At 39.3% G+C, this 21,566-nt stretch overlaps 12 protein-coding genes across 12 annotated transcripts; 6 read left to right on the top strand and 6 right to left on the bottom strand.

Annotated features, from left to right (window-relative positions):
• Positions 1–14: 14 nt before the first annotated feature.
• OST6 (dolichyl-diphosphooligosaccharide--protein glycotransferase) lies at positions 15–983 on the top strand (the record flags this gene model as incomplete). The annotated part of the gene is made up of 1 exon (XM_037288641.1): positions 15–983. The coding sequence occupies one exon, from the start codon at positions 15–17 to the stop codon at positions 981–983; it is 969 nt and encodes a 322-aa protein (XP_037144536.1).
• Positions 984–1,137: 154 nt separating this feature from the next.
• Positions 1,138–2,343, bottom strand: HG535_0D05170 (DMT family transporter; the record flags this gene model as incomplete). Its single annotated transcript, XM_037288640.1, has 1 exon — positions 1,138–2,343. One exon carries the CDS (start codon positions 2,341–2,343, stop codon positions 1,138–1,140), a length of 1,206 nt encoding a protein of 401 aa, XP_037144535.1.
• A 971-nt stretch (positions 2,344–3,314) lies between these two features.
• On the top strand, positions 3,315–5,006 carry PSP2 (Psp2p; the record flags this gene model as incomplete). The annotated part of the gene is made up of 1 exon (XM_037288639.1): positions 3,315–5,006. One exon carries the CDS (start codon positions 3,315–3,317, stop codon positions 5,004–5,006), a length of 1,692 nt encoding a protein of 563 aa, XP_037144534.1.
• A 152-nt stretch (positions 5,007–5,158) lies between these two features.
• GPI19 (phosphatidylinositol N-acetylglucosaminyltransferase GPI19) lies at positions 5,159–5,575 on the bottom strand (the record flags this gene model as incomplete). Its single annotated transcript, XM_037288638.1, has 1 exon — positions 5,159–5,575. One exon carries the CDS (start codon positions 5,573–5,575, stop codon positions 5,159–5,161), a length of 417 nt encoding a protein of 138 aa, XP_037144533.1.
• A 370-nt stretch (positions 5,576–5,945) lies between these two features.
• PPZ1 (salt homeostasis regulator) lies at positions 5,946–8,072 on the bottom strand (the record flags this gene model as incomplete). The annotated part of the gene is made up of 1 exon (XM_037288637.1): positions 5,946–8,072. One exon carries the CDS (start codon positions 8,070–8,072, stop codon positions 5,946–5,948), a length of 2,127 nt encoding a protein of 708 aa, XP_037144532.1.
• Positions 8,073–8,791: 719 nt separating this feature from the next.
• Positions 8,792–9,757, top strand: PPM1 (leucine carboxy methyltransferase; the record flags this gene model as incomplete). Its single annotated transcript, XM_037288636.1, has 1 exon — positions 8,792–9,757. One exon carries the CDS (start codon positions 8,792–8,794, stop codon positions 9,755–9,757), a length of 966 nt encoding a protein of 321 aa, XP_037144531.1.
• An 8-nt stretch (positions 9,758–9,765) lies between these two features.
• Positions 9,766–10,812, bottom strand: TAF11 (TATA-binding protein-associated factor TAF11; the record flags this gene model as incomplete). Its single annotated transcript, XM_037288635.1, has 1 exon — positions 9,766–10,812. One exon carries the CDS (start codon positions 10,810–10,812, stop codon positions 9,766–9,768), a length of 1,047 nt encoding a protein of 348 aa, XP_037144530.1.
• A 261-nt stretch (positions 10,813–11,073) lies between these two features.
• On the bottom strand, positions 11,074–12,633 carry GPI17 (GPI-anchor transamidase GPI17; the record flags this gene model as incomplete). Its single annotated transcript, XM_037288634.1, has 1 exon — positions 11,074–12,633. One exon carries the CDS (start codon positions 12,631–12,633, stop codon positions 11,074–11,076), a length of 1,560 nt encoding a protein of 519 aa, XP_037144529.1.
• A 562-nt stretch (positions 12,634–13,195) lies between these two features.
• On the top strand, positions 13,196–14,008 carry TRM9 (tRNA (carboxymethyluridine(34)-5-O)-methyltransferase; the record flags this gene model as incomplete). The annotated part of the gene is made up of 1 exon (XM_037288633.1): positions 13,196–14,008. One exon carries the CDS (start codon positions 13,196–13,198, stop codon positions 14,006–14,008), a length of 813 nt encoding a protein of 270 aa, XP_037144528.1.
• A 292-nt stretch (positions 14,009–14,300) lies between these two features.
• Positions 14,301–16,121, top strand: UBX2 (Ubx2p; the record flags this gene model as incomplete). The annotated part of the gene is made up of 1 exon (XM_037288632.1): positions 14,301–16,121. The coding sequence occupies one exon, from the start codon at positions 14,301–14,303 to the stop codon at positions 16,119–16,121; it is 1,821 nt and encodes a 606-aa protein (XP_037144527.1).
• A 700-nt stretch (positions 16,122–16,821) lies between these two features.
• Positions 16,822–18,021, bottom strand: NPL3 (mRNA-binding protein NPL3; the record flags this gene model as incomplete). The annotated part of the gene is made up of 1 exon (XM_037288631.1): positions 16,822–18,021. The coding sequence occupies one exon, from the start codon at positions 18,019–18,021 to the stop codon at positions 16,822–16,824; it is 1,200 nt and encodes a 399-aa protein (XP_037144526.1).
• A 388-nt stretch (positions 18,022–18,409) lies between these two features.
• CYM1 (pitrilysin family metalloprotease) lies at positions 18,410–21,379 on the top strand (the record flags this gene model as incomplete). The annotated part of the gene is made up of 1 exon (XM_037288630.1): positions 18,410–21,379. The coding sequence occupies one exon, from the start codon at positions 18,410–18,412 to the stop codon at positions 21,377–21,379; it is 2,970 nt and encodes a 989-aa protein (XP_037144525.1).
• Between the last annotated feature and the right edge of the window lie 187 nt (positions 21,380–21,566).

Genomic DNA, 21,566 nt, shown 5'->3' with positions numbered 1-21,566 from the left:
GTATATATTTTGAGATGAAATTTCTTCGGATACTGTATTTATTGGTCCTTCTTTTTGCAGGGCAAAGCAAAGCCGTTTTGGAAGCTGCTGATGCGCTGCAATTGAAGGACTTCAGTGGAGTAATTACTGTTACCGAAGACAACTATGAGGAATTGAGTCGAGGGGTCCCCAACTATTTCATGGCACTTTTTATAACTACATCAAGACCTGTTAAAGAAGGCGTGCGGTGCGTCATTTGTGATGATTTTGAGCCGATACTACGCAAGGTTGCAGTAACAATATCGAAACAAGCTCCTCATGCTCAAATATTGTTTTTGAAGGCAGATGTTGCTTTCAATAAGTTACTAGTAAAAGATCTGAAAATATCTTCCATTCCGCATATGTTAATTTTCCCACCACCAGTAGATGATAAATTTCAATGGAAGAGCTCATCATTCTATCAATATGAACTAAAGGAAGAACGGATTCGTGATGCCTTACATTTTGGGGACTTTCTGGCTAAAATACTAAAGGTTTTTATTAAAGTTGATCAGAAGTTTGAATATCAAGAATTCTTCAGTTACTTCATTGCTTGCATTGTGATATTCTCGATCTTCAAAAGAGTGGTGCTACCAAAGATTCCAAATAAACCTAAATTCTTTTCAATGCTAGTCTCTTTACTAATTTTGCTGCTAAGTATAACTGGTCTAAAATTCACACAAATAAACTCTGTTCCATTCATTGCTCGTGATCCTAAGGGTAATATAATGTATTTCAGTGGAGGCACAGGATGGCAATTTGGTATCGAAATTTTGAGTGTATCTGCCATGTACATCGTCATGGGAGTACTATTTTGCATGATGCTTTATATCCATAGCTTCAGTATGAATGATCGCTTAAGATGGGTATTATCTGCAGTTTGCTCGTGCTTATTATTCTACCTCTGTTCATATTATGTTTCCTGTTTTGACATCAAGAGCCCAGGCTATCCTTATAAATTCTAATGATATTAACTACCTCAATGAAAATTGAAAACTATTACCTCACCCTCAAGACAACAATCAGTAAACAACAGTTATTTTGTTCTCTTCAACCCAATAATTGATGCATAGCACTATTTACTAAGGCAAAAAAATAAAATAAAAAATCTATAATTAATTATACAGTCAATTCGCCAGTGGCGCTACTATTTGTATCCTCCAGTAGATGATCCAAAGTCTCCTCTTCAGAATGCTTATTGATAATAAAGAATGATCCTAATATAAGCATGGCACCGAGGAAATATAACAATGTCATCGGTTTATTCTTCAACATGAAATCGCCAAACATCGCAAATGGTATTGTGATACTTAGACCGACAGTTACTGTTAATGGACTTGTTAGTAACATAGCGTTAGCCCAACAAAAATCGCTGATGAAAGTTATTAAACAATTGACTGTGACAACTGTAATAATACGAGGCGTTGATGGCCATTCAAAAGATTCCCATCCGGTATAATGCAATAATAATAATGTTGGCCACACAAAAATCAAAGTAAATAAACCAACAAATCCGAAAAAAATCTTCATATTCACTCTTGATTCATCTTTAATTCTATGCTTCAATAGCGTGCTATATATGCCATAGAAGAATGCTCCTAGCAACGCTAACACATTTCCTAGAAGAGTCTTCATAGCATCCGCGGAAGTATCATCATTATCATCAAACGTACTTGAGCCAGGGAAAGGTTTTATATGAATGTGAGATTGTAAAGCGTCCGATCTTGTTACAAGTAGAATACCTAGAAAAGACACAATAGACCCCACAATATTGACACGATTAAGTGTCTCTGTATGGCATAGCGCACCAACAAATAATGTAAAGAAAGACGATGTCGATGATAAAATTGTTTGAGATGCCACAGATGTATATGCTAAGGATGCGTTAGTAACAAAGTTTGCAGTGAACCATAGTACGCAAAATTCTGCGCTTAATTTCATTGTTTCAGGAAGCGACAATCTGGATCCATCATGATCTACATTGCTGTCTTTTGGTATCAACGGGCTATGCACAGTTATGCTAGTATCCGGGTCCTGTTCAGACTCAACCACATCCTGCGCTGCTCCCTCTTCCTCCAGGACCAGCTCGTCGTGCGCGTGGAAGTGACCCGTCTGAATGTAGTTCTTCACCATTTTCCTTCCAGTTGGTATCAGATAGAATACAAATGATGCTGTATTGATGTATGTTATGAAAAATGGCTTTTTATATGAGTTATCTTGAAATATCAGGTTCAGCAAAAACGATGATAGAACCCACAGCACAATGACCAGCGCCAACATAACTAGACCCAACGTCCATCTTTTACCTAACTTCCTTATCATCATAGAGTAGTGCCTGAGGTATCAATACTGCTCCGTAGTCCCATATAAGCAAGTTCAATCAATAGCAAGTAAACTTAAAATCAAATGAACTAAATGCTGACTGGTGAGATGATGAGGACCTCAACTTGACTCTTTCTAGTCGCATTATTTTTCGTTCCTCATCATCATGTTGTTTTCACGCCGTTCTGCAACTGTGGCTGCAATGAAAAAAATTTCATGTCATTAGGCGGGACAACAAGCCAAGATCAGCACCTCAGGCTTAGTTTAACGACAACCTCAAGTCCCACAACTGCTCAATAGAGGGGACTGACATCGGATGCTTTCGAAAAGAATTGTGGACACGAAGCAATCGCGGGCTTTTCAGGTATCTTATAATTTGCACAGAAAGGCTGTCGCAATTGTGCGGTCGTTCATTAGATAAAAGCTCAAGTTCAGGTAAAACGTCAGGCTTACATACCTCCTTTGAATTCGCAAGACCCTTATTGTAGATGTAGGCCTGCTACATACAGATTTGCTTGATACGACCTCTCAAGAACAAACAGAGAATAAATTCTTGTTTGCGCTTCCAAGCGGACGTTGCACACCTGTGTAACGCTTGAAATACTCCAGTAACATGCCGCTAGCGTAGTAGAGCGATAATAGGCATGCAAATCGTTTCGAGCTGCCCTCTACTTCGCTATATCGTGCTTGCAATAATGGTGAGGAGTGCCCTAATAAGGGCGCATTTTTTATATAGTAGAATATAGCTTTTTGGATGTGCGCCATGGAGAAAAAAGGTGAGAGGTCCAGGATAAGAGCATCTGGTCAGCAACAGAAAGAAAGAAAACAGCAGAAAGTAGGCGTAAAACAGGCCGTATCGATCGAATTTGAGGTCATACAGTAATATAGTGATAATATTATGAGTACGTATAATTAATATTGGAGCTTGTGAACGTGATTGTGGAGTTCTTTTGCAGTTTTTTTGTACTATTGATATGGTGCATTCAAGAGATATAATACTAACCAGCGACTACAATCCCATGGTAATGGAATTGTGTATTATGCGAACAGGTTCAAACAATGCTGGTGCAATTAAAAAGATGTCGCTTGAAGAGTTTTTGGGCGATGACACTCTAGGGGACTCTGTGTGGAACGAGGACGAAATTAATCTTGATGCAATAAGTAATACAACGAATATTGACTTTCTTAAGACGAAATCAGGACCGGATAATACGGAGTCTGGCCCTAACGGACATAGTGGGAACCGTATGCACAATGAGAGCGCATTTGATTTCCATCACCGAGGAGGGTTCGGACGTGAAAATGATGGCGGAAGTGGCGACTCTTTTGCAATGCAAGGTCCACCATACATTGTAAAGTTTTCCCTGCTACCACCGCGGTTTTCAGATGCAGACATTCACGATTTATTCCACGAGAAATTCACAAAATTTGTGAAATTCAAATTGTTCTGGGAGTTGAACAAGAATCCGTCCATTGATGTTGTGAAATCAGGTTCAATTTTTGACCAAAATTTCAGAAAAACCACCAAAGTTGGCTTTGTTGAATTATATACTGGCCGCGATATGGATAAGATTTTAAAGTACTGGTCAACGCCTTTATTGAAGATACATAATATAAAGGTGGAACCAGCGGAATTCAACGATTTTAAAGAGTACAGAACAAAAGTGGAACTTTTGACTGATCCCAACGACGATGCTGGCAAACCGTATATTATGGCTAGGAAAAAATCTAATCCATTTGGAGCTGCAAAACCTGTAGATACACAATCGAAAATTTTGGCAATTGAAGATACCGTGGGTAAATTGCATATCGAAGACACCAGGACGTTAAGAAGGCTCTCTGGAGGCGAAACCACAAATGGCCCAACTTCCCTCAAATCAGGTAAGGTACAGATACTGAAGAAACCCAAGGAAGTGAGCAAAGAAGCTCAACCTTCTCCTCCGCCGTTACGTTACGTTGATGTTATGGAAAAACAATCTGGCGAAGAGCAGAAAAAAAAAACAAGCCCAACGGCAACGACGGCATTGCCATCTACGGGAGACATTGATGTTAAATGTTCTGAACAAACGTCGGCCAGTTTGCAGCATAATACATTAATTTTAGACGATAATATCGAACTACAGAATGGTGGGAATGAAACGGGACAAACATCAAATTTTTCAGATTCAGAAGGTGGTTATTCTTCTGGTCCATCTCATCGTACATATGGGGATCAGCGTCCACAAAGAGGTGGCCGCGGTGGTGGATATTCAAGAGGAAATAGTAATAAAAGAGGCGGAGGCGGCACTGGAGGAGGTAATCGCGGTGGAAATGGCCCTCATCAATCCAGATACAACAATAAATATGACTCTGCAAATGAAAACGAGAATTACCAACCACGTACATATAACAATCATAGGGCAAACCAGTCTCACGATCAGAATCAAAATTTCAATAAACATAGCCAAGGCCAGAATCAAAGTCAACAAAATCAAGGTTTCAACCAGGAGGAAAAACGTTACTCGATGTTCAAACCCGCAAGTGGGTTCCTATGGGAAAATGGCAAGAATAATGATGGGCAAAATCATTCAAGAGGTGGATTTAATAATAATAACAATCATCGAGGAAGCCGTCGCGGCGGTTTCAATAATCGTGGTCGCCACAATAATGGATTCACTCCAGCTTAACTATTATGTAGTTGAGCGAAAGCAAAAGAAATCTCTATGTTAGATAAAGCGTTTATTTAGATTCTGTACACTTTTTACATATTGATTCAGAAATAAGTCCACTTTTTAAAACTTGTGAAATATAAACATTCATATGCTTAAAAACAAATACATTACTTATCGCCATATAATATTCTACACACATCCATTATGGGTATATCGATAATCGCACTAGTCTCTTTGAATACATATTCATCGATGAGCTTCTTTTCGCTATCAGCAATAGCAACCTTACCCTTTGAATCCGTGATGGTACGTAGATCATCGAGTGAAGGCGTTAACACATCCTCATTGTACATTAGAATACCAAAATAGGTATATAGCATCCCCATTAATATAAACGCCTGCGAGTAGATTACCCAGTTTCGCTGTGGCAAAATTTCTAAGATCGCCTTAAATAACCCGTTGTGTAGTTGACCTATAGCACTTTCATTGGGAAGAAGTGACCATACTATAATGAAGACCAAAATTGATGTTACGGTTATGTAGTAGGCAAACCACTCGTATTCCTCACTATAGTCCTCTGTCATTGGTCATTTCCTGATATGCCTGGTCACTGTTGTAACTTGTCTACTATTGTAACTTGTCTACTCATGTGTGCTAAACGGCATGTCAAATTAAAACGAGTTCTTGTTTGCGGGTTTGCAAATTTCTATACATTCAGTTACAAATTTAAAAGTTATAGATAAGATAGTTGACTTGAGTTGAAATGCATAGAAAACGATGTACAATTGAGATATTTAGACGTGATCATAGACTTTTCCTTAGTTGTTCGTTAAATTAATATGCCGATAACCTATGCTGGTTCAGGAATGAAGAGTAACAGAAGTGATGTAGAATATGAAATATGAGGAAAAGGGGAATAATAAAAATGCTAACAGTTTATTGTCTTCTTCTTATTCATTGAGTGTCTTGCATTTGTTGCTGGTTAGCTACTTTCCTTTCTTGTCTTCCCTTTTTCATGACTTGTTTCAAAGCTGCACCATCCAGAGGATCGAGTAATTCGAATGAACAAAGCAAACCTTCGCTGACACTCATAACGGCTCCCCAATTATCAAATTCACCACAATAATTTGGAGCTGAAAAAACTGTCACTAAGCTTCTATCGTTGAAAAATTCGTATCCGTCTTCGACGACCATATGTGCCCTACAAACCAAATCAAAACCAAATTTATTCAAAAACTTGTTGATTGCCACCTTGTTATAACAATAGCTGACACCTCTTTCATTATCTTCCCATTCATTCGGCGAGTCCGTCGGATCTGACCATAATAAATCATTGATTAAGCCAAAGTCGGGTACATCTGTTGGGCGACTAACATGTCTAATTTCGTCCATCGAATTCAAAACTGGTGATAAACCTCCATGGACACAGAAAATTTTACCAGCAACTATTGCAGCCAATGGTAAGGTATTGAAGGTATCGACAAACAATTTCCATGTTTTAATATTGCATCGCCGTTTACATTCGTCATAAAAACCATAAACTCTAGTCACATTTGCACATTCGTGATTTCCTCTTAAAAGGAAAAAATTCTCCGGATATTTTATTTTATAGCAAAGCAACAACAAGATCGTTTCCAAAGATTGCTTTCCACGATCGACATAGTCGCCTAAAAATAGGAAATTAGCAGAGGGGGGAAACCCACATTTAGTGAACAGTCTTAATAAATCACCATATTGTCCATGAACGTCTCCAACAATCTTTACGGGCGGAGATAGTTCTAATAAAGACGGCTGCGAAAGGAACATCTCCCTAGCTAATTGACAAATTTGTGATATTTCTGAATTTTTCAAGCAGACATTCTTGGTTCTTTTACCGGCGTACCCTGCATCTAGCAATTTTTGTATTGTTTCATCAATATTGATAGGCTTGATGATTCTCTTTTTCTTGGGTCCCGATTGCCGCTGATCATTAGCGCTAGGGGAGCTATCATCAACCACTATATCGGGTATATTTGATGGATACTCATTCAATGACTCACGTCGCGATAAATTTTTGACATCTGGAAGCTTTAAATGATGATGCTTTTCGCCCATAACATCATTTTCCGAATTAACTTCATCAACCTCTTGCCCATCTGTATGATTGCCTACATTAATGTTTGCACTTCCAAAGTAGTCATCTTGCCCATCAATAAAATCATCTTGTTGATCCGTTCTTCTAATAATTCCAGGCGAGTTTAATGGTGTGCTATATGCAGTGGTTCCCGCGGAACCTGAAGACTTTCTCGTTTGTATCGATGACGCATGTGAATTAGTTCGCGTCATAATATGCTGATTTGGAGACATTTCGTGACCGTCAAAGTTATCTGATCTCCTACGTATTTTAGACGAAGATCCGCTTCTGACACTCGATGGTCTTGAAGAAATATTGTGTCTGACGCTGTCCAATTGACTCTTCGATGTGCTGTGTTTCGAAATACTATCCCTCGATCTATTACTACCACCATTTTTGTTTTTCTTTTTACTACTGCTATCATCGTAATCATCATCGTCATCTTCATCTGTCAACGCGTTTTCATTATAATTTGCTGCATTTGTATTGTTATACACTTTATTTTTCAAAATGGGCGATTTGGGTGCCATCTGAATCATCGACGGTGGTAAATCGGTATTTGCAAAACTTGATCTCTTGGATTGCGCCCTGCTAGAAGTTGGGGTTGACGGACGCAGGTGATTATTATCCGCTAATGTGTTAGGTTGATGCAGAAAATCGCTTTCCGAGTGACGATGATGCAGGCCATCTCTTCTTGGAGTCTCCGTATTCGCTTCGGATGCATTATCCACTGTACTGGATCCAGCCTCCTCCTTAGAATTGATTCTAGAGTTCAAACTATTTGTTTCTGATCGCCTTGATCTCAGCGATCTCATCGATCTTGTGGACCTCACCGACTGAGAAGTATCAGTTCTGGTGAATGCAGGCGATGCAGAAGAATCACCATCGGATGATTTGCTCCCATTTTTCACCTTGGAGGACTTTGTTGACTTTGTTGACTTGGCAGACTTAGATCCTGTGTTTCCCATTATTCAAAGGAAAGTTTTTGCCAAAGAAGGGACCGCACTCTAAATTCAAACGCTGCTGTTTGCCCAATTTGTTTCAAGCTGCGAATATCACAACGACCTATGTGTCCTCCTTTGAAAGCACTCCCTCTTTTATGACTCAAAATGTGAATCAGTAGCAAAACTGAATTCAAACAAAGAAACTTAAGAAAAGATGCCAATACTCTCTTAATAAGAAGAGGTGGAATACAATTAATGTGTAGAATTTCTTGCTAGGAAACTGTGTCTGTTCTTCTAATCTTCATTATCATAATTTCTTCGATGTTGCACAAACGTTTTTTTATCGTTTGCTACCGAAGGGAGGGAGGGGGGCCTTACTTCGCCAAACTCGCCTTTAGATATTTGAGATGAGCAAGCGAAAACAGAAATCATGATACAAAGACATGCAATCAAACACCAACTGAGCTCGACGTGATTATTATACAAGGTCCGCAATAATTTTCCTGCGAGTGGAGCATGCACTCCGAATATATGCGCGCCAGAGTGCCCATCAATGCAACTTAGGTAAAAGTTGAACTTCAAAGACTTGATGATGCTACCCGGCCCGATACTTCTTCAAAAGTGAGCGATAATACCGATTAAATCTAAGATTTCAGGCGAAGACCCCACGTACCAAGAACTTACTTATCAGTACTCTTACTGTTGAAAAGGTCCTCAACTTCAGCAAGGTTTGCATTATTAAAATGGAGAAAGTTGTACAGCAGACGGATTATGATGCGTTGTCTTGTAGGTTGGCAGCAATCTCAAAGGGTTACCTACCATCTGTAGCATTCCAAGTGCAGAGGTGCAATTATCATGGCTATAAAGAAATGCATATGGAATACTTACATAGCTTAAAAAGTGTCAGCAGAAGGATTCACTCGAAGATATTTAGAGCGATGCAAAATTCATTTCCTGTAATGAACTATGGAACATATTTACGTACTGTGTCAATTGATATACAGATAAACGATTTTTTGAAGTCGCACAGCAAATTCCAGAACGTGCAGATTATTAATTTGGGATGTGGATCAGATTTAAGAATGATACCGATCATAAAGAATTTTACAAATGTGACTTATATCGACATAGATTATAAGGATTCCATAGAAATGAAACGGAAGATATTAGATCAAAACAGAGCTCTAAAAAAGGCTCTTGAGTCAGATGACGACGGTGAGACGAACAGATATAAACTGATATCTTGCGATTTGAACGATGAGGCTCAAACAGTTCGTACATTGAGTGAATCGACCAGTTCTGATTCACCAACAATCGTTATTAGCGAATGTGTTCTCTGTTATATGGATGATCACGCATCAAAACAACTGATAAGCGTAGTATTAGATATTTACAAGACGGGAATTTGGATCAGTTACGACCCCATCGGAGGCTCCAAGTTTAGTGACCGATTTGGGATTATAATGCAGTCTAATCTGAGAGAATCTAGGCATCTAGAGATGCCTACCCTTATGATTTATAATTCTAAAGAGACTTATAGCAGTAGATTTGCCAATTGCAATGTTGAAATCAAAGATATGTGGGACATTTTTGAGAATGACATACCTAAAGAAGAGATTTCGAGGCTAAAAAGTCTCCAATTTTTGGATGAAGTAGAAGAATTAAAAATAATGCAAACGCATTACGTACTATTAAAAGCATCATGGTAAATGCCTACTCATCTGAACATTTGACCGTTTCCTTCACCCTGAGATCTCCACTTTGACGATGGCAGTTTATCACTTTGTAATTGATATAATCTCCAAGCTTCTCTGATATGTTCAGGCAGTACAGGACTGTTGGCGTACTTTTCCACACTGACATCTATCCGATTAAATTCTTTTACCAATTCATTATAGTGCTCAATGAGGCCCAATCGTCCTTCTGGTGTATTTACCTTACCGCCCAGCAGAACGTTTCCCTTACGAATCCTTTTCATTTCAGCCTCATCATCATCAAAATAGGAATCACACTCACTCTCATTTACGCTGTCTTCACAATCTTCATCTACCTTATTTTCAGGTTCTACTGAAAGTGTCAGCTTCTTTAAATACTTTTTTAGCTTTTTGCCGACCACCTTACGGCGATCAAACTCAACCATCATTAGACTGACGAACCATTTTTGTCTAACATCTAATGCCAACTCTATCATTTCACATGCATACATTTTACCAATAGCTTGCAAAAAGACTCTGATATTTTCTGTCACGCTTTGGTTTATGACAAGCCCTGCTAACTTTTTAACCTGCGTTTTATTTAGTGAAGTTCGATGGAAAACTTCAAATCTGTTGGTTTGTTCGTCATCTAGATTGGTAACCAAAAGCTTGAATTTCTCGTCTTGATCCAATTCTCTTGGAAGTGGGATCTTTTCAATGCTCTCTAAATAAAAGTCTCTCGGAAATCGCGAAGTCTTGGGCACTTCATTAATTCTATCAGGTCTCGATTTAGATATTCTATTTGGATGCCGGCGTTTGTTTTGGGCTTGATACACAAGGTGCTCAGAGTTACTTGGATCGTTGCTTTGAGCGTTTCCACTAAGATCTTCCATGTGAGAGTTCATCGTTCCACCAGTTCGCAAGCTTTTTAGTTTCCAGGAAACATATTCCTGATCTTCATTCAGGACCTGATCTATCATTTGTTTGATAGAGTTGTAGTTGGCCATTGTAAGTAAAGGCGAGTAATTTGTCCTTGGAATGATATCCAAAGGTCCTTCTGGGTCAGCCATATTGCCTAAACGTCCTTTCGAAAGACAAATGCCTTAAAAAATATACACAAGTGACTCGCACGTTGGTCAAATCTCTACCGCTATTCAGTAATGGTGCTTTCATCTGAGAATGCAATATTAATTATACATCTCTCTTGATACTCTCATTTTTTGAGGATGAGATTACAAAACAAGAAAAAGACAAAATCTAAGATATTAAATATCGACAAAAAATACTGTATAAAGCATTTATCTAGTAATTGCATATGCTCAATTCGAGGTTCATTTCTCAGTACTATTACTTGGTTCACTTTTTTGACTATCCTTATCCTCTTTCTCATTCTCAGCTTTTGCGTTTTGGTTTCTCTCTTTCATCAGTTTGATGAAGCCAAAGAAAATGACTACACTAGAAGGTCCTAATAGCGGTAAATAAACAGCAATTTTATGCTCCTGAGGAAAAAAATTCTGTTGGACCATCTCACTGTGAAAGAAGGCGGTCTCTGATAATTTCACTAGTTGATTACTTAAAGCTAATGCCTGATTCCAGAGAAGGTCACCACCCTTTTTTGGATCATTCAATAAATCTATGATATCCAACCTTAAATCTAGTGCCGCCGTTGTATTCGTCAGCACTTCATGCGGAATAGACATTTGTTCAAAAGAGTTTGCCAACTTTACCAATGACCACAACGTCTCTTCAGCCTTGTTTATATTTCGTAATGTTGTCCACCTCTTAAAGGAATCTATGGTAACACCAGGATGTGTTATGTCGCCGGAATTTTTGGCCAGCCCCAACAACTGGAAAAGGTCATTGGCAAATTGATACATTATGGGTACCAAAAAGCTTCCCGTTAACTTTGAGTCCCTTTGAAGTGGATACTTATTGATAACAAAGACACCCCACTGAGGGACCACATAACTTTTCCAATTATTGCCATAGTCCTCGGGAGTTGAGTTGTTATTGATAAATTGTAGACCACTAGGTGCTGTCAATTCACTTGGGAAGATGATAGCAAGATTCAGAGATACTGGCTCTTCAAAGTAATTCATTGACGACAGTTCTGACAGATCAATAGCATGCGATATGTCTTGTTCAGTTACACTCTGAGATTCATTTAGAATATGTAGATTCAAATCATTGTAGTACGTAATTCCGGTATCTACAGTAAAGTTCACTAGCGGCGACAGAAGTTTACGCAATGGAGTGAAATATTCCTTTAATGCACTATCAATTTCCCATGATATAGGATAGCCGTCGCCCGTCAATAGAGACACACTCAGATGAATATTCGGATTGTAGGAAATCGCTGTAGTTTCGTGTTTCCTGCTAAAGTCTGAGGACAACTGTTCGAGCTCCAATGTAAAGGTATGCTCAATGATGGTTTGTGCAACAAAAAACGGTACATCGTTACTGATCACCGATCGATCGTCAAAAAACACAGTAGTCTCCTTCGAGCTATATGATATCGAATAACCAACGAAGTCGTCCAGCACCAAGGATATAACATGATTCTCACTCTCAGGCCCTTTCATCTCCGAATGCGGCAAGACTTGTAACGACCATGGAACAAATTGGTATCGAGAGTTCAGCAAATGATTGACCTGTACCTGCACTGCCTCGTGCACATCAGGAAAGCGATACACAATTGACTTGATATAGACAGGAATGACCATATGCACATCATGGAATTTTTGTTCGTGTAGCGAGCGAATATACTCCACTGGCAACGGCGCCCTGTACACAGCAGTCAGATTATACCATAATGGGACACCTACCAGTAGGTACAGCCCCACAAAGCACAACCCTACGAGTAGTCGTAAGTTATTATTGCAGATTGGCATTTTACTAGATTTCCAACTGATCTCTGAAGTTCCCGGTCCTTCACACACAGGCAGAGATTTTGTCGAAAAAATAACAACAACAACAACCCGTGATAGGCCTTACACAGTTGCAGAATGCTATTCCACGATTCAAAGTTTTACAATACCTATAGTAACTAAGCAACCTCCTAAGAATTGCATTGTTTAAAGGTCTTTTTCATTATACCTGTCAAACTTACACAATATGCTGGTTTGAAAGGAAAAGTGCGTCTCATCTCATACGACTGATATCGAATGGTGTGAAGTTAATAGAATACTGTTTCGTACCAGGTTCTTCGCATAGATCTTTTCATTTGCCTTTAGCACTCCATATCTCAAGTATATGATGCGTATTACCTCTTTGAATTCATCTTTCAAGACCGTAGCGAGGCTCCAACTTTCACCGGGACCAATAGTGTATCAATCTGAAAGGGCGATGAGCATCGAAAACTTGAAAAAAAACGAGATCGGATGATAACGAGAAGACTATCTTCGAAAGAAGGTGATTTGTGCGTACTTTCCACTTTTGATAGCATAGAGTACAATGGCTGAAATCAAGGAGGAAGAATACGTTCACAAAGTGTACAACGAAATAGCGGACCATTTTTCAGAAACGCGTTACAAGCCATGGCCGATTGTCATAGGTTTCCTCAATAAAAGAAGCGTGGGAAGTATAGGTATTGATGTGGGATGCGGCAACGGCAAATATCTGAAAATAAACCCGAATGTATTTATTATTGGCTCTGACCGGTCCTCGGGACTCATTCAGTGTGCTCATAGTATAGATAAAAGCCACAATGTTATGGTTGCGGATGGAATGCATCTTCCACATAAGGATAACTCTTTCGATTTTGCGATTTCGATTGCAGTGATACATCATTGGTCTACCAGAGAAAGACGTGTTTCTGCGATAGCCCATATACTGAGTAAATTGAAAGCAGGCGGTGAGGCGCTGATATACTGTTGGGCATTGGAACAAGGCAATTCTAGAAGAGGTTACCACGAAGGCATGGAACAAGATATCTTGGTACCATGGGTGCTCCAAGAAAAGAAAACGAAAATGGCACTCAAGGAAAGGAAACGTGATAAAGCCATTAAACCAGATTTAACGGGCGTACCGCCAAACGAGAGAGCCAAATTCATGGCCAATTGGAAAAAAGAGCAGGACCGAAAGAGATCAGAGCAACAGCTCGATCCCCAAAACATTGAGTCAGATACGCAGGAAAAAAATACTAAATACAGATATTATCATTTATACCGCGAGGGCGAATTAGAAGAGGATTGTTTGCTCGCGGGTGGAACCGTCTTGGATAAAGGTTATGAAAAGGATAATTGGTACGTCGTAGTAGCGAAATAGGATCAGAAACCTTTTCATTGAATGAGTGGAACATTACCTCAGTTCCGCAGCTTTTTACCCTTATTCTATGCTCTCATTTGTCTTTCAATACAGTGTCATGTGATCGATACCGCTATTATCATAGAAGCGAATTAACGTGTAACTTCGTTTAGTATAATGATGTAATTTGTAAAATATAACTAAAATTTAATCTACAGTACTTGCATTCATATATTAGTTGCAGCTGCTGTTGGCTAATTTTAGTACAATTTATTATCTTGTAACGAAGTGAACTGAAGTTAGGTGCTTTGACATGCCTTTGATTATCCATGAAGGACAGGAGTTCAATCTGTCTCACGAGGAACAGGACCAGCTGAACCAATTTCAGATGATAACTACCTTCCCCGATGCTGACCTACCGCTGATCATCAGACTTCTGCAGAATCATGGTTGGAAATTGGAAAGAGCAATGAGCTCCTATTACGACAATGACTGGAAGGCGTCATTGGAGGCAGAAAATTCGCAACCGGCAATACCAGAAAGGCCTTCAACACCCAATGTGAATGTTTCTATAGGGGAGCAGAATCAAGATTTGTCACCTTTTTTGATCTCCGATATGAATCTGGTCCCATCTCTACCCATTGTAAAACCAATACCTGCAAATTATTTGGAGACTTATTCAATTGTTGGTTTAAATAAAAGAAAAAATGAGTCCTGGAAGATAATGCAAGAGAGCAGCCCTTTATTAGTAATACTAATGTTTATACCAAAGGTGCTGGGAAAACTTGGAATTGGCATAATATCGTTATTGTGGGGCATAATTACGTTTGGATTTCGATCCAATGTTGGGAATGAAAATATGGTTTCAAAAGTTCCTTCACTTCCAAGTGGAAATAACATGCGTATGGAAGAAATACTGCCACAAATCGCTGATGAAAATGCCATGGGTCCCCTTTTAGACATCCTCTGTACTAAAATGACATTCAACGATGCGTTGAAAGAATGCCAAGAAGAGTTCAAATTTCTACTTGTGATTTTGATTGGAAATATTAGTTTACTAGAATCAGATGAACGTGACAAAAACTCGCAGCTGTTTTTATCCAAGATTATATCAGAACAAAATGTTTTATCTTTGTTGAAGTCTCATGCCCAGGATTTAGTGATATACGCAGGGTGCGTCGAAGAGCTCGAGCCGTGGTTGGTAGCCAAGCAGCTGAAAGTGAGATATACACCAGAATGCCTTCTTGTTGGCAATGTTTTGAACTCAAGTGGCTCTATTAATGGTGTTACAAGACTCTCAGTTTTATCACGACTCAGATTGACCTCTGCAAAAAGATTTTACAAATCTTTGAAGCTATCAATCGAAAGATACAATGCAGAGCTCCTTGTTAGTAGAAATGAGCAGCATGAACTACGTATGGCGAGAGAAATTAGAAGCAAACAGGATGCAGCTTATGAGGAGTCCCTAAGACAGCAGAAAGTTAAGGATGAAATGCGTCGAAAAGAAAATGAGGAGATCGTCGCAAAACAGAACAACGAGCTGGAACTCGAGAGAAAAAGAAAGTGGAAAGAAACAGCAAAGCATTTGTTTTGGCTCCGCGCATGTGTCAATCTGCTTGACGAGAAGATGCCGATATCAGGGACAAAAGAAGATACTGCAACCCTACAAGCAAGAACCTCTCAAGGTTTGAGGATGATATTAAATTTTAAAAGCAATACAACACTATACACAATTTATGTTACGTTAGGATGCTTTTTATATTTAAGTGAAACCAAGCTTGATAGTGAACAATGGAAAAGTAAAATACGGAACAAAATAAAAGAGCTGTCGAAAGACATGTCAGTTCAATGTTTTACCAGTCAAGATATTATTCCTGAATTTTCTGATATGCAAGAGATGAAAAAACTGATCGAGCAAGAATTAAGCAATGTTCCCGAGGTATTTACTGGACAAACCTACGTTGACTTTGATTTCGAACTAGTTTCACCATTTCCTAGACATGAGATCCCTGCAAATAGCACTGTCACTATCAAAGATGTAAACCAGCTGTGGCCTAAAGGAAGTGTGCTGATCGAGGACGTAGTGACAGAGGACAGTGGAGGAGATTCCGGCTCTGAGGAAGACGATGCTTGATAAAATATATGCGAGATGACCTTCATGATAAACACCATCAATAAAAGCTGTGAGATCGCATTCCAATGGGAATGCTATACTTTATAATTGAGATATTATACAGATAAATAAAACATGCAAAAATATTATTAGTTGAATTTTTCTGAAGACGCAAATGCTGAAGGATCAAAATGACAGTCACAGAAAATGAAACATATTGAATTTCTGCGCTGATATGCATAAAGGGTTCTTTTTACGATCTGCAACTCGACAAAAAACAATATATCAAGATTTGCAACGTCGTTGAAGAATTAGTGTGATAGGTGAAAATCAGAAAACAGAGGAAAATAAAGATACACGTTCGATTATAATACACCTTCCCTCAATTTGTGAGTGTAAAAGGTCTGCCCACTGATATTCCATATTAGGCGAGAAAAAATATTTACAAATTGGATACTGAAGGAAAATTAATACATTTGGAGATTGGAGAGATAACTTAATGATAAGATCCACTATAAAATTTTTTTTTCTTGTTTGCTCTTCTTTTCCACTTTATTATTGATCCATTCGAATACTTTGGATACAGGAAGCCTAGAAGGAAACAGAAATCTTGATAACTATACTAAAGGGAACATGGAACAAAAAAACTTAAAAATGATACGTAACTGGGATAGTTTCTTATCTCTTCAGGCAATGTTCAATAACGGAAAAGAATATCCGTTTATTGTCTTGTTGGGGATCTTTCGCGTGGAGGAGCATCTCTACTTCTGTAAGAATCTCTTGGAGCACCGTAGTCACCCCTTGGAGCACCGTAGTCACCCCTTGGGGCACCATATCCGCCTCTTGGGCCACCGAATCCGCCTCTTGGACCACCATAGCCGCCTCTTGGACCGCCGAATCCACCTCTTGGACCGCCGAATCCACCTCTTGGACCACCATAATCGCCTCTTGGACCACCATAGCCGCCTCTTGGGCCGCCAAATCCACCTCTAGGGCCACCGTAATCACCTCTTGGACCACCAAATCCACCTCTTGGACCACCGTAGCCACCTCTTGGGCCACCAAAGCCGCCTCTTGGGCCTCCGAAACCGCCTCTTGGACCACCGTATCCACCTCTGAAACCGTATCCGCCTCTGCCACCGAAGCCGCCTCTGAAGCCACCACGACCTCTGAAGCCACCTCTATTAGATCTTCTGATAGGAGGGGGGTTGTCATCTCTTTCAACTGTAATGACAGAGCCTCTAAATTCAATATTGTTCAACTTCTCCAAAGCCTCAACTAAAACTTCTTCAGTTGGGAATTCTAAGGCACCAGTTCCGTCAAAATCTCTAGTATTGACACTTGAGAAAGTGGTCTCTAAGCTATTCTCACGTGCCAAATCTTTAAGTTCTTGCCACGAACAACCTTCAGGTAAATTCCTTAACATAATACGGTATCTTTTAGGTGGTAGTTTGGAGAACATAACTTCCAGAGGCTGGTTGGCAAAGGTCTTACCATTGACTTCTTCGATTGCTCTTGAGGCAGAGTCAGCTTCTTCGAATTCCACAAATGCAAAGCCATTAAGAATCTTGACCTCTTTCATAGGACCAAATGGCGTAAATATTTCATTCAATTCGGAGTCTTGAACATCGAAAGGGAATGGTCTGACAAAAAGTCTAGTAGTGGATAATTCACCTTCCAATTGTGGGGGAGGTGGGTAGTATGGTTGAGGACCCGGTTGATGATAACGATCATCCATGTGATGATCCATTGGTTCATGGTGACTCATTGGTTCATGCTGACGTTCCATTTCATCGTGTTCTGGCTGAGGAGGAGGTACCTGCTCTTCCTCTTCTGGAGCTCCCGTCTGTTCTACAGGTTCAGCAGCTGGGGCTTCATACTCTTCTGGGGCCACTGGTGGTTGTTCGTATGATTCTGACATATTATTCTACGTTCAATGAGGTAAAACGCTCTCAATATTTCACACTAAACTCGTCTTGAAGTGTCATAAAACATATTGGCGTCTTTTTTGCCACCAGTTGCTTATAAAATGAAAAAACTTCCAAATGCCGTCAAGTATGATGAAGACGGGTTACGTCGATAGGTAAGCCAAGATTGGATAGCGTTGATTTGGCATATTGATGCGGGCATAAGTAACCTAGCTCAACAGTTTGAGGATTGATTCAACTATACTGAAGCCTATGCAAGGCTTAGAGTGCTATATTCATTTGCTTAGATAGGATTTTTGGCTGTATTTTTTGTGATTGTGTTTAATAGCGCCTGAGAGTGACTACAAAGTATACAATTGGTAAAAGGGCTCTCTATTTGAAATGTTGCGGTTTCAGAGATTTTATTCATCCTATGCCCAGAAAAAGGTGCTTAGAAAGTATCCCGTTGGTGGAATAATCCATGGGTTTGAAGTCAAACGTACTATGGCAGTACCAGAATTCAAGTTAACTGCTGTCGGGTTGGTTCATAGTCAGACAGGGGCAGAGCATTTACATATCGACAGAGATGATAAAAATAACAGCTTTAGCATTGCATTTAAAACTAATCCACCGGATGCAACCGGCGTTCCTCACATTTTGGAGCATACTACGTTATGTGGCTCTCAAAAGTATCCAGTCAGGGACCCGTTCTTCAAAATGTTGAATAGATCTCTTTCAAATTTTATGAACGCAATGACAGGCCCTGATTACACTCTCTTCCCTTTTTCCACGACTAATATGACAGACTTCAAAAATTTACGAGATGTTTACATTGATTCCACATTGAACCCATTACTTAAATCGGAAGATTTTTATCAGGAGGGCTGGAGATTAGAACATGAAAATGTTATGGATTCCAAGAGTGATATTGTATTCAAAGGTGTTGTGTATAATGAAATGAAAGGCCAAATATCGAATGCCAATTACTATTTTTGGGTAGCATATCAAAATTCAATATATCCCTCATTGAATGACTCTGGTGGTAACCCCAAGAAAATAACAGACTTGTACTATCACGAATTGGTGGATTTCCACAAAACAAATTATCATCCATCAAATGCAAAAACATTTACTTATGGTAACTTTCCTCTGGACAGTACTTTGAAATCTTTAAACAACGCATTTGCGGGCTATGGAAAGAGAATAAAAAATCAAACAGTTTTGCTTCCAGTAGAGTTATCAGTACCTATTGACGTGAATACTGAAGGTGAATTGGACACGATGTTACCACCAGATAGACAGTTAAAAACGTCAATGACCTGGATTTGTGGTTCTCCACATGACATCTATGAAACCTTCCTTCTTAAGGTGCTTGGTAATTTACTAATGGATGGTCATTCTTCCGTATTCTTTCAAAGATTGATTGAATCAGGCGTTGGATTGGATTTTTCTGTTAACTCAGGTTTTGAATCGGCTACTGCTGCCAATTTTCTGACCATTGGTGTCCAAGGAGTGCGTGATCTAGATCAGTTTAGAACAATAGTCATAGAAACCTTTCAAGAATTGCAAGCAACACCCTTTGATCGCAAGAAGATCGATGCTATCATCCAGCAACTTGAGTTGAGTAAAAAGGATCAAAAGTCTGATTTTGGGCTACAATTGTTATATTCTATATTGCCAAACTGGTCAAATGGTGTTGACCCATTTGAGACACTTCAGTTTGACGACATTTTAACTCGCTTTCGTGAAGAGCTGGAGCAGCATGGTGACAAATTATTTCAGGACCTGTTGGAGAAATATATAATTGGCAAACCTTCTTTCAACTTTTCTATGGAAGGTGATGCAGATTTTTCTAAGAAATTAGAAATAGAAGAATCTGAACGCCTTAAAACAAAGATAAAGTCTTTAAATGAGGACGACCGAAAAGCCATTTACGATAGGGGATTATATTTGCAAAAAAAGCAAAACTCAGTCGAAGATTTGTCTTCCTTACCAAGTCTGAAATTGACTGATATACCTCGCGTAGGTGATACCTATGAGCTAGATCCTTTAGCCGAAAATATCACATGCCGTATCACCGACACTAATGGGATCACATACCTTAGAGCCAAAAGGCTATTGAACGATTCCATTCCTTTGAAACTGTATCCCTATTTACCTCTGTTTGCTGATTCTTTGACCAGCTTAGGCACTTCTACTCAAGATTACAGTGATATTGAAGATGATATGAAGCTTCATACCGGTGGCGTTTCAACCCATATCGAAGTTACAGCTGATCCCGTTACATGCGAACCCAGACTATCTCTCAGGTTTGACGGATGGTCTCTTAATTCAAAGACTGATCATATTTTCGATATTTGGAAAAAGTTATTAATCGAGACGGACTTCAAGAAACATAGCGAGAAGATTAAAATTCTCATTAGGTCTTTAGTTTCGTCGAATACCGCCTCGGTAGCGGAATCGGGGCATTCGTTTGCCCGTGGATTTGCTGCTGCCCACATAAGTCAAACAAAGGCAATATGCGAAAATCTATCAGGAATCCAGCAGGTGCAGTTTATTGCGAACTTAAGTGGCATGCTCGAAGATGAGCCAGCTTTTCAAGAACACATTGTAAATAAATTGGTAGAACTAAAAAAACACTTGATAGGATCTCAAGGTTTGGAATTTTTCATTACTACCGATTCAACTGTATGCGCAAATGAAACTTGTGAGAAAGCTCAACGCTTTATGAGAACCCTCCCTGTCGCAACTAATAAAGGCGGTATTAGCACTACAGCATTTCCGTTACTTTCTGAAAATGGAACCATTAATAATACGTTAATCGATTTTCCATTTCAGGTCAGCTACGCTGCTGCTTCCTTACATGGAGTGTCTTATACCCACGAAGATGGTGCTCCATTACAAGTACTGGCGAACTTGCTAACTTTCAAATATTTACATCGTGAAATCAGAGAGAAAGGTGGGGCATATGGCGGAGGTGCTGCATACAGCGCATTGGAAGGGTTGTTCAATTTCTACTCCTACAGAGACCCTAGACCGCTGGCCGCATTAGATACTTTTGACAAATCTGTTTCTTTTGTACTGAACGATACTAATTGGAATAATTCCGATTTAAATGAAGCGAAACTAACCATATTTCAACAAATAGATGCTCCAGTTAGTAGAAAGAGTGAGGGATCGATGTTTTTCTACTCTGGAGTCACTGATAAGATGAGACAAACAAGAAGAGAGCAGCTGCTTGATGTTTCCGTGCCCGATATTCATCGCGTCAGTGAACTCTATCTGCTTAACAAGAAACCCGTTCGAGCCATCATTGGACCTAATATAAACGATAAGTACCCACCATCTTCCTGGGCTATCAAAAAAATGTAAATAACACACTGCATTATTCTGTATATAGAATTCATTTTCAAGTTATTAATACTTCGAATGTGTTTAAAAGATCGCTTTTCATTTTTTTTTTTTCATTATTTTGACGCGTCCAGGCTTAAAGGCCAACCTGGAATATACAAAACGTACCTTTAACTAGTACAATAATTCAAACTTCTCCTTGAAGTAT

The sequence above is a fragment of the Zygotorulaspora mrakii genome, chromosome 4 (genome assembly GCF_013402915.1).
Source record: "Zygotorulaspora mrakii chromosome 4, complete sequence".
Lineage (NCBI taxonomy): Eukaryota > Fungi > Ascomycota > Saccharomycetes > Saccharomycetales > Saccharomycetaceae > Zygotorulaspora > Zygotorulaspora mrakii.
This window is presented reverse-complemented; position numbering and strand designations above follow the sequence as displayed.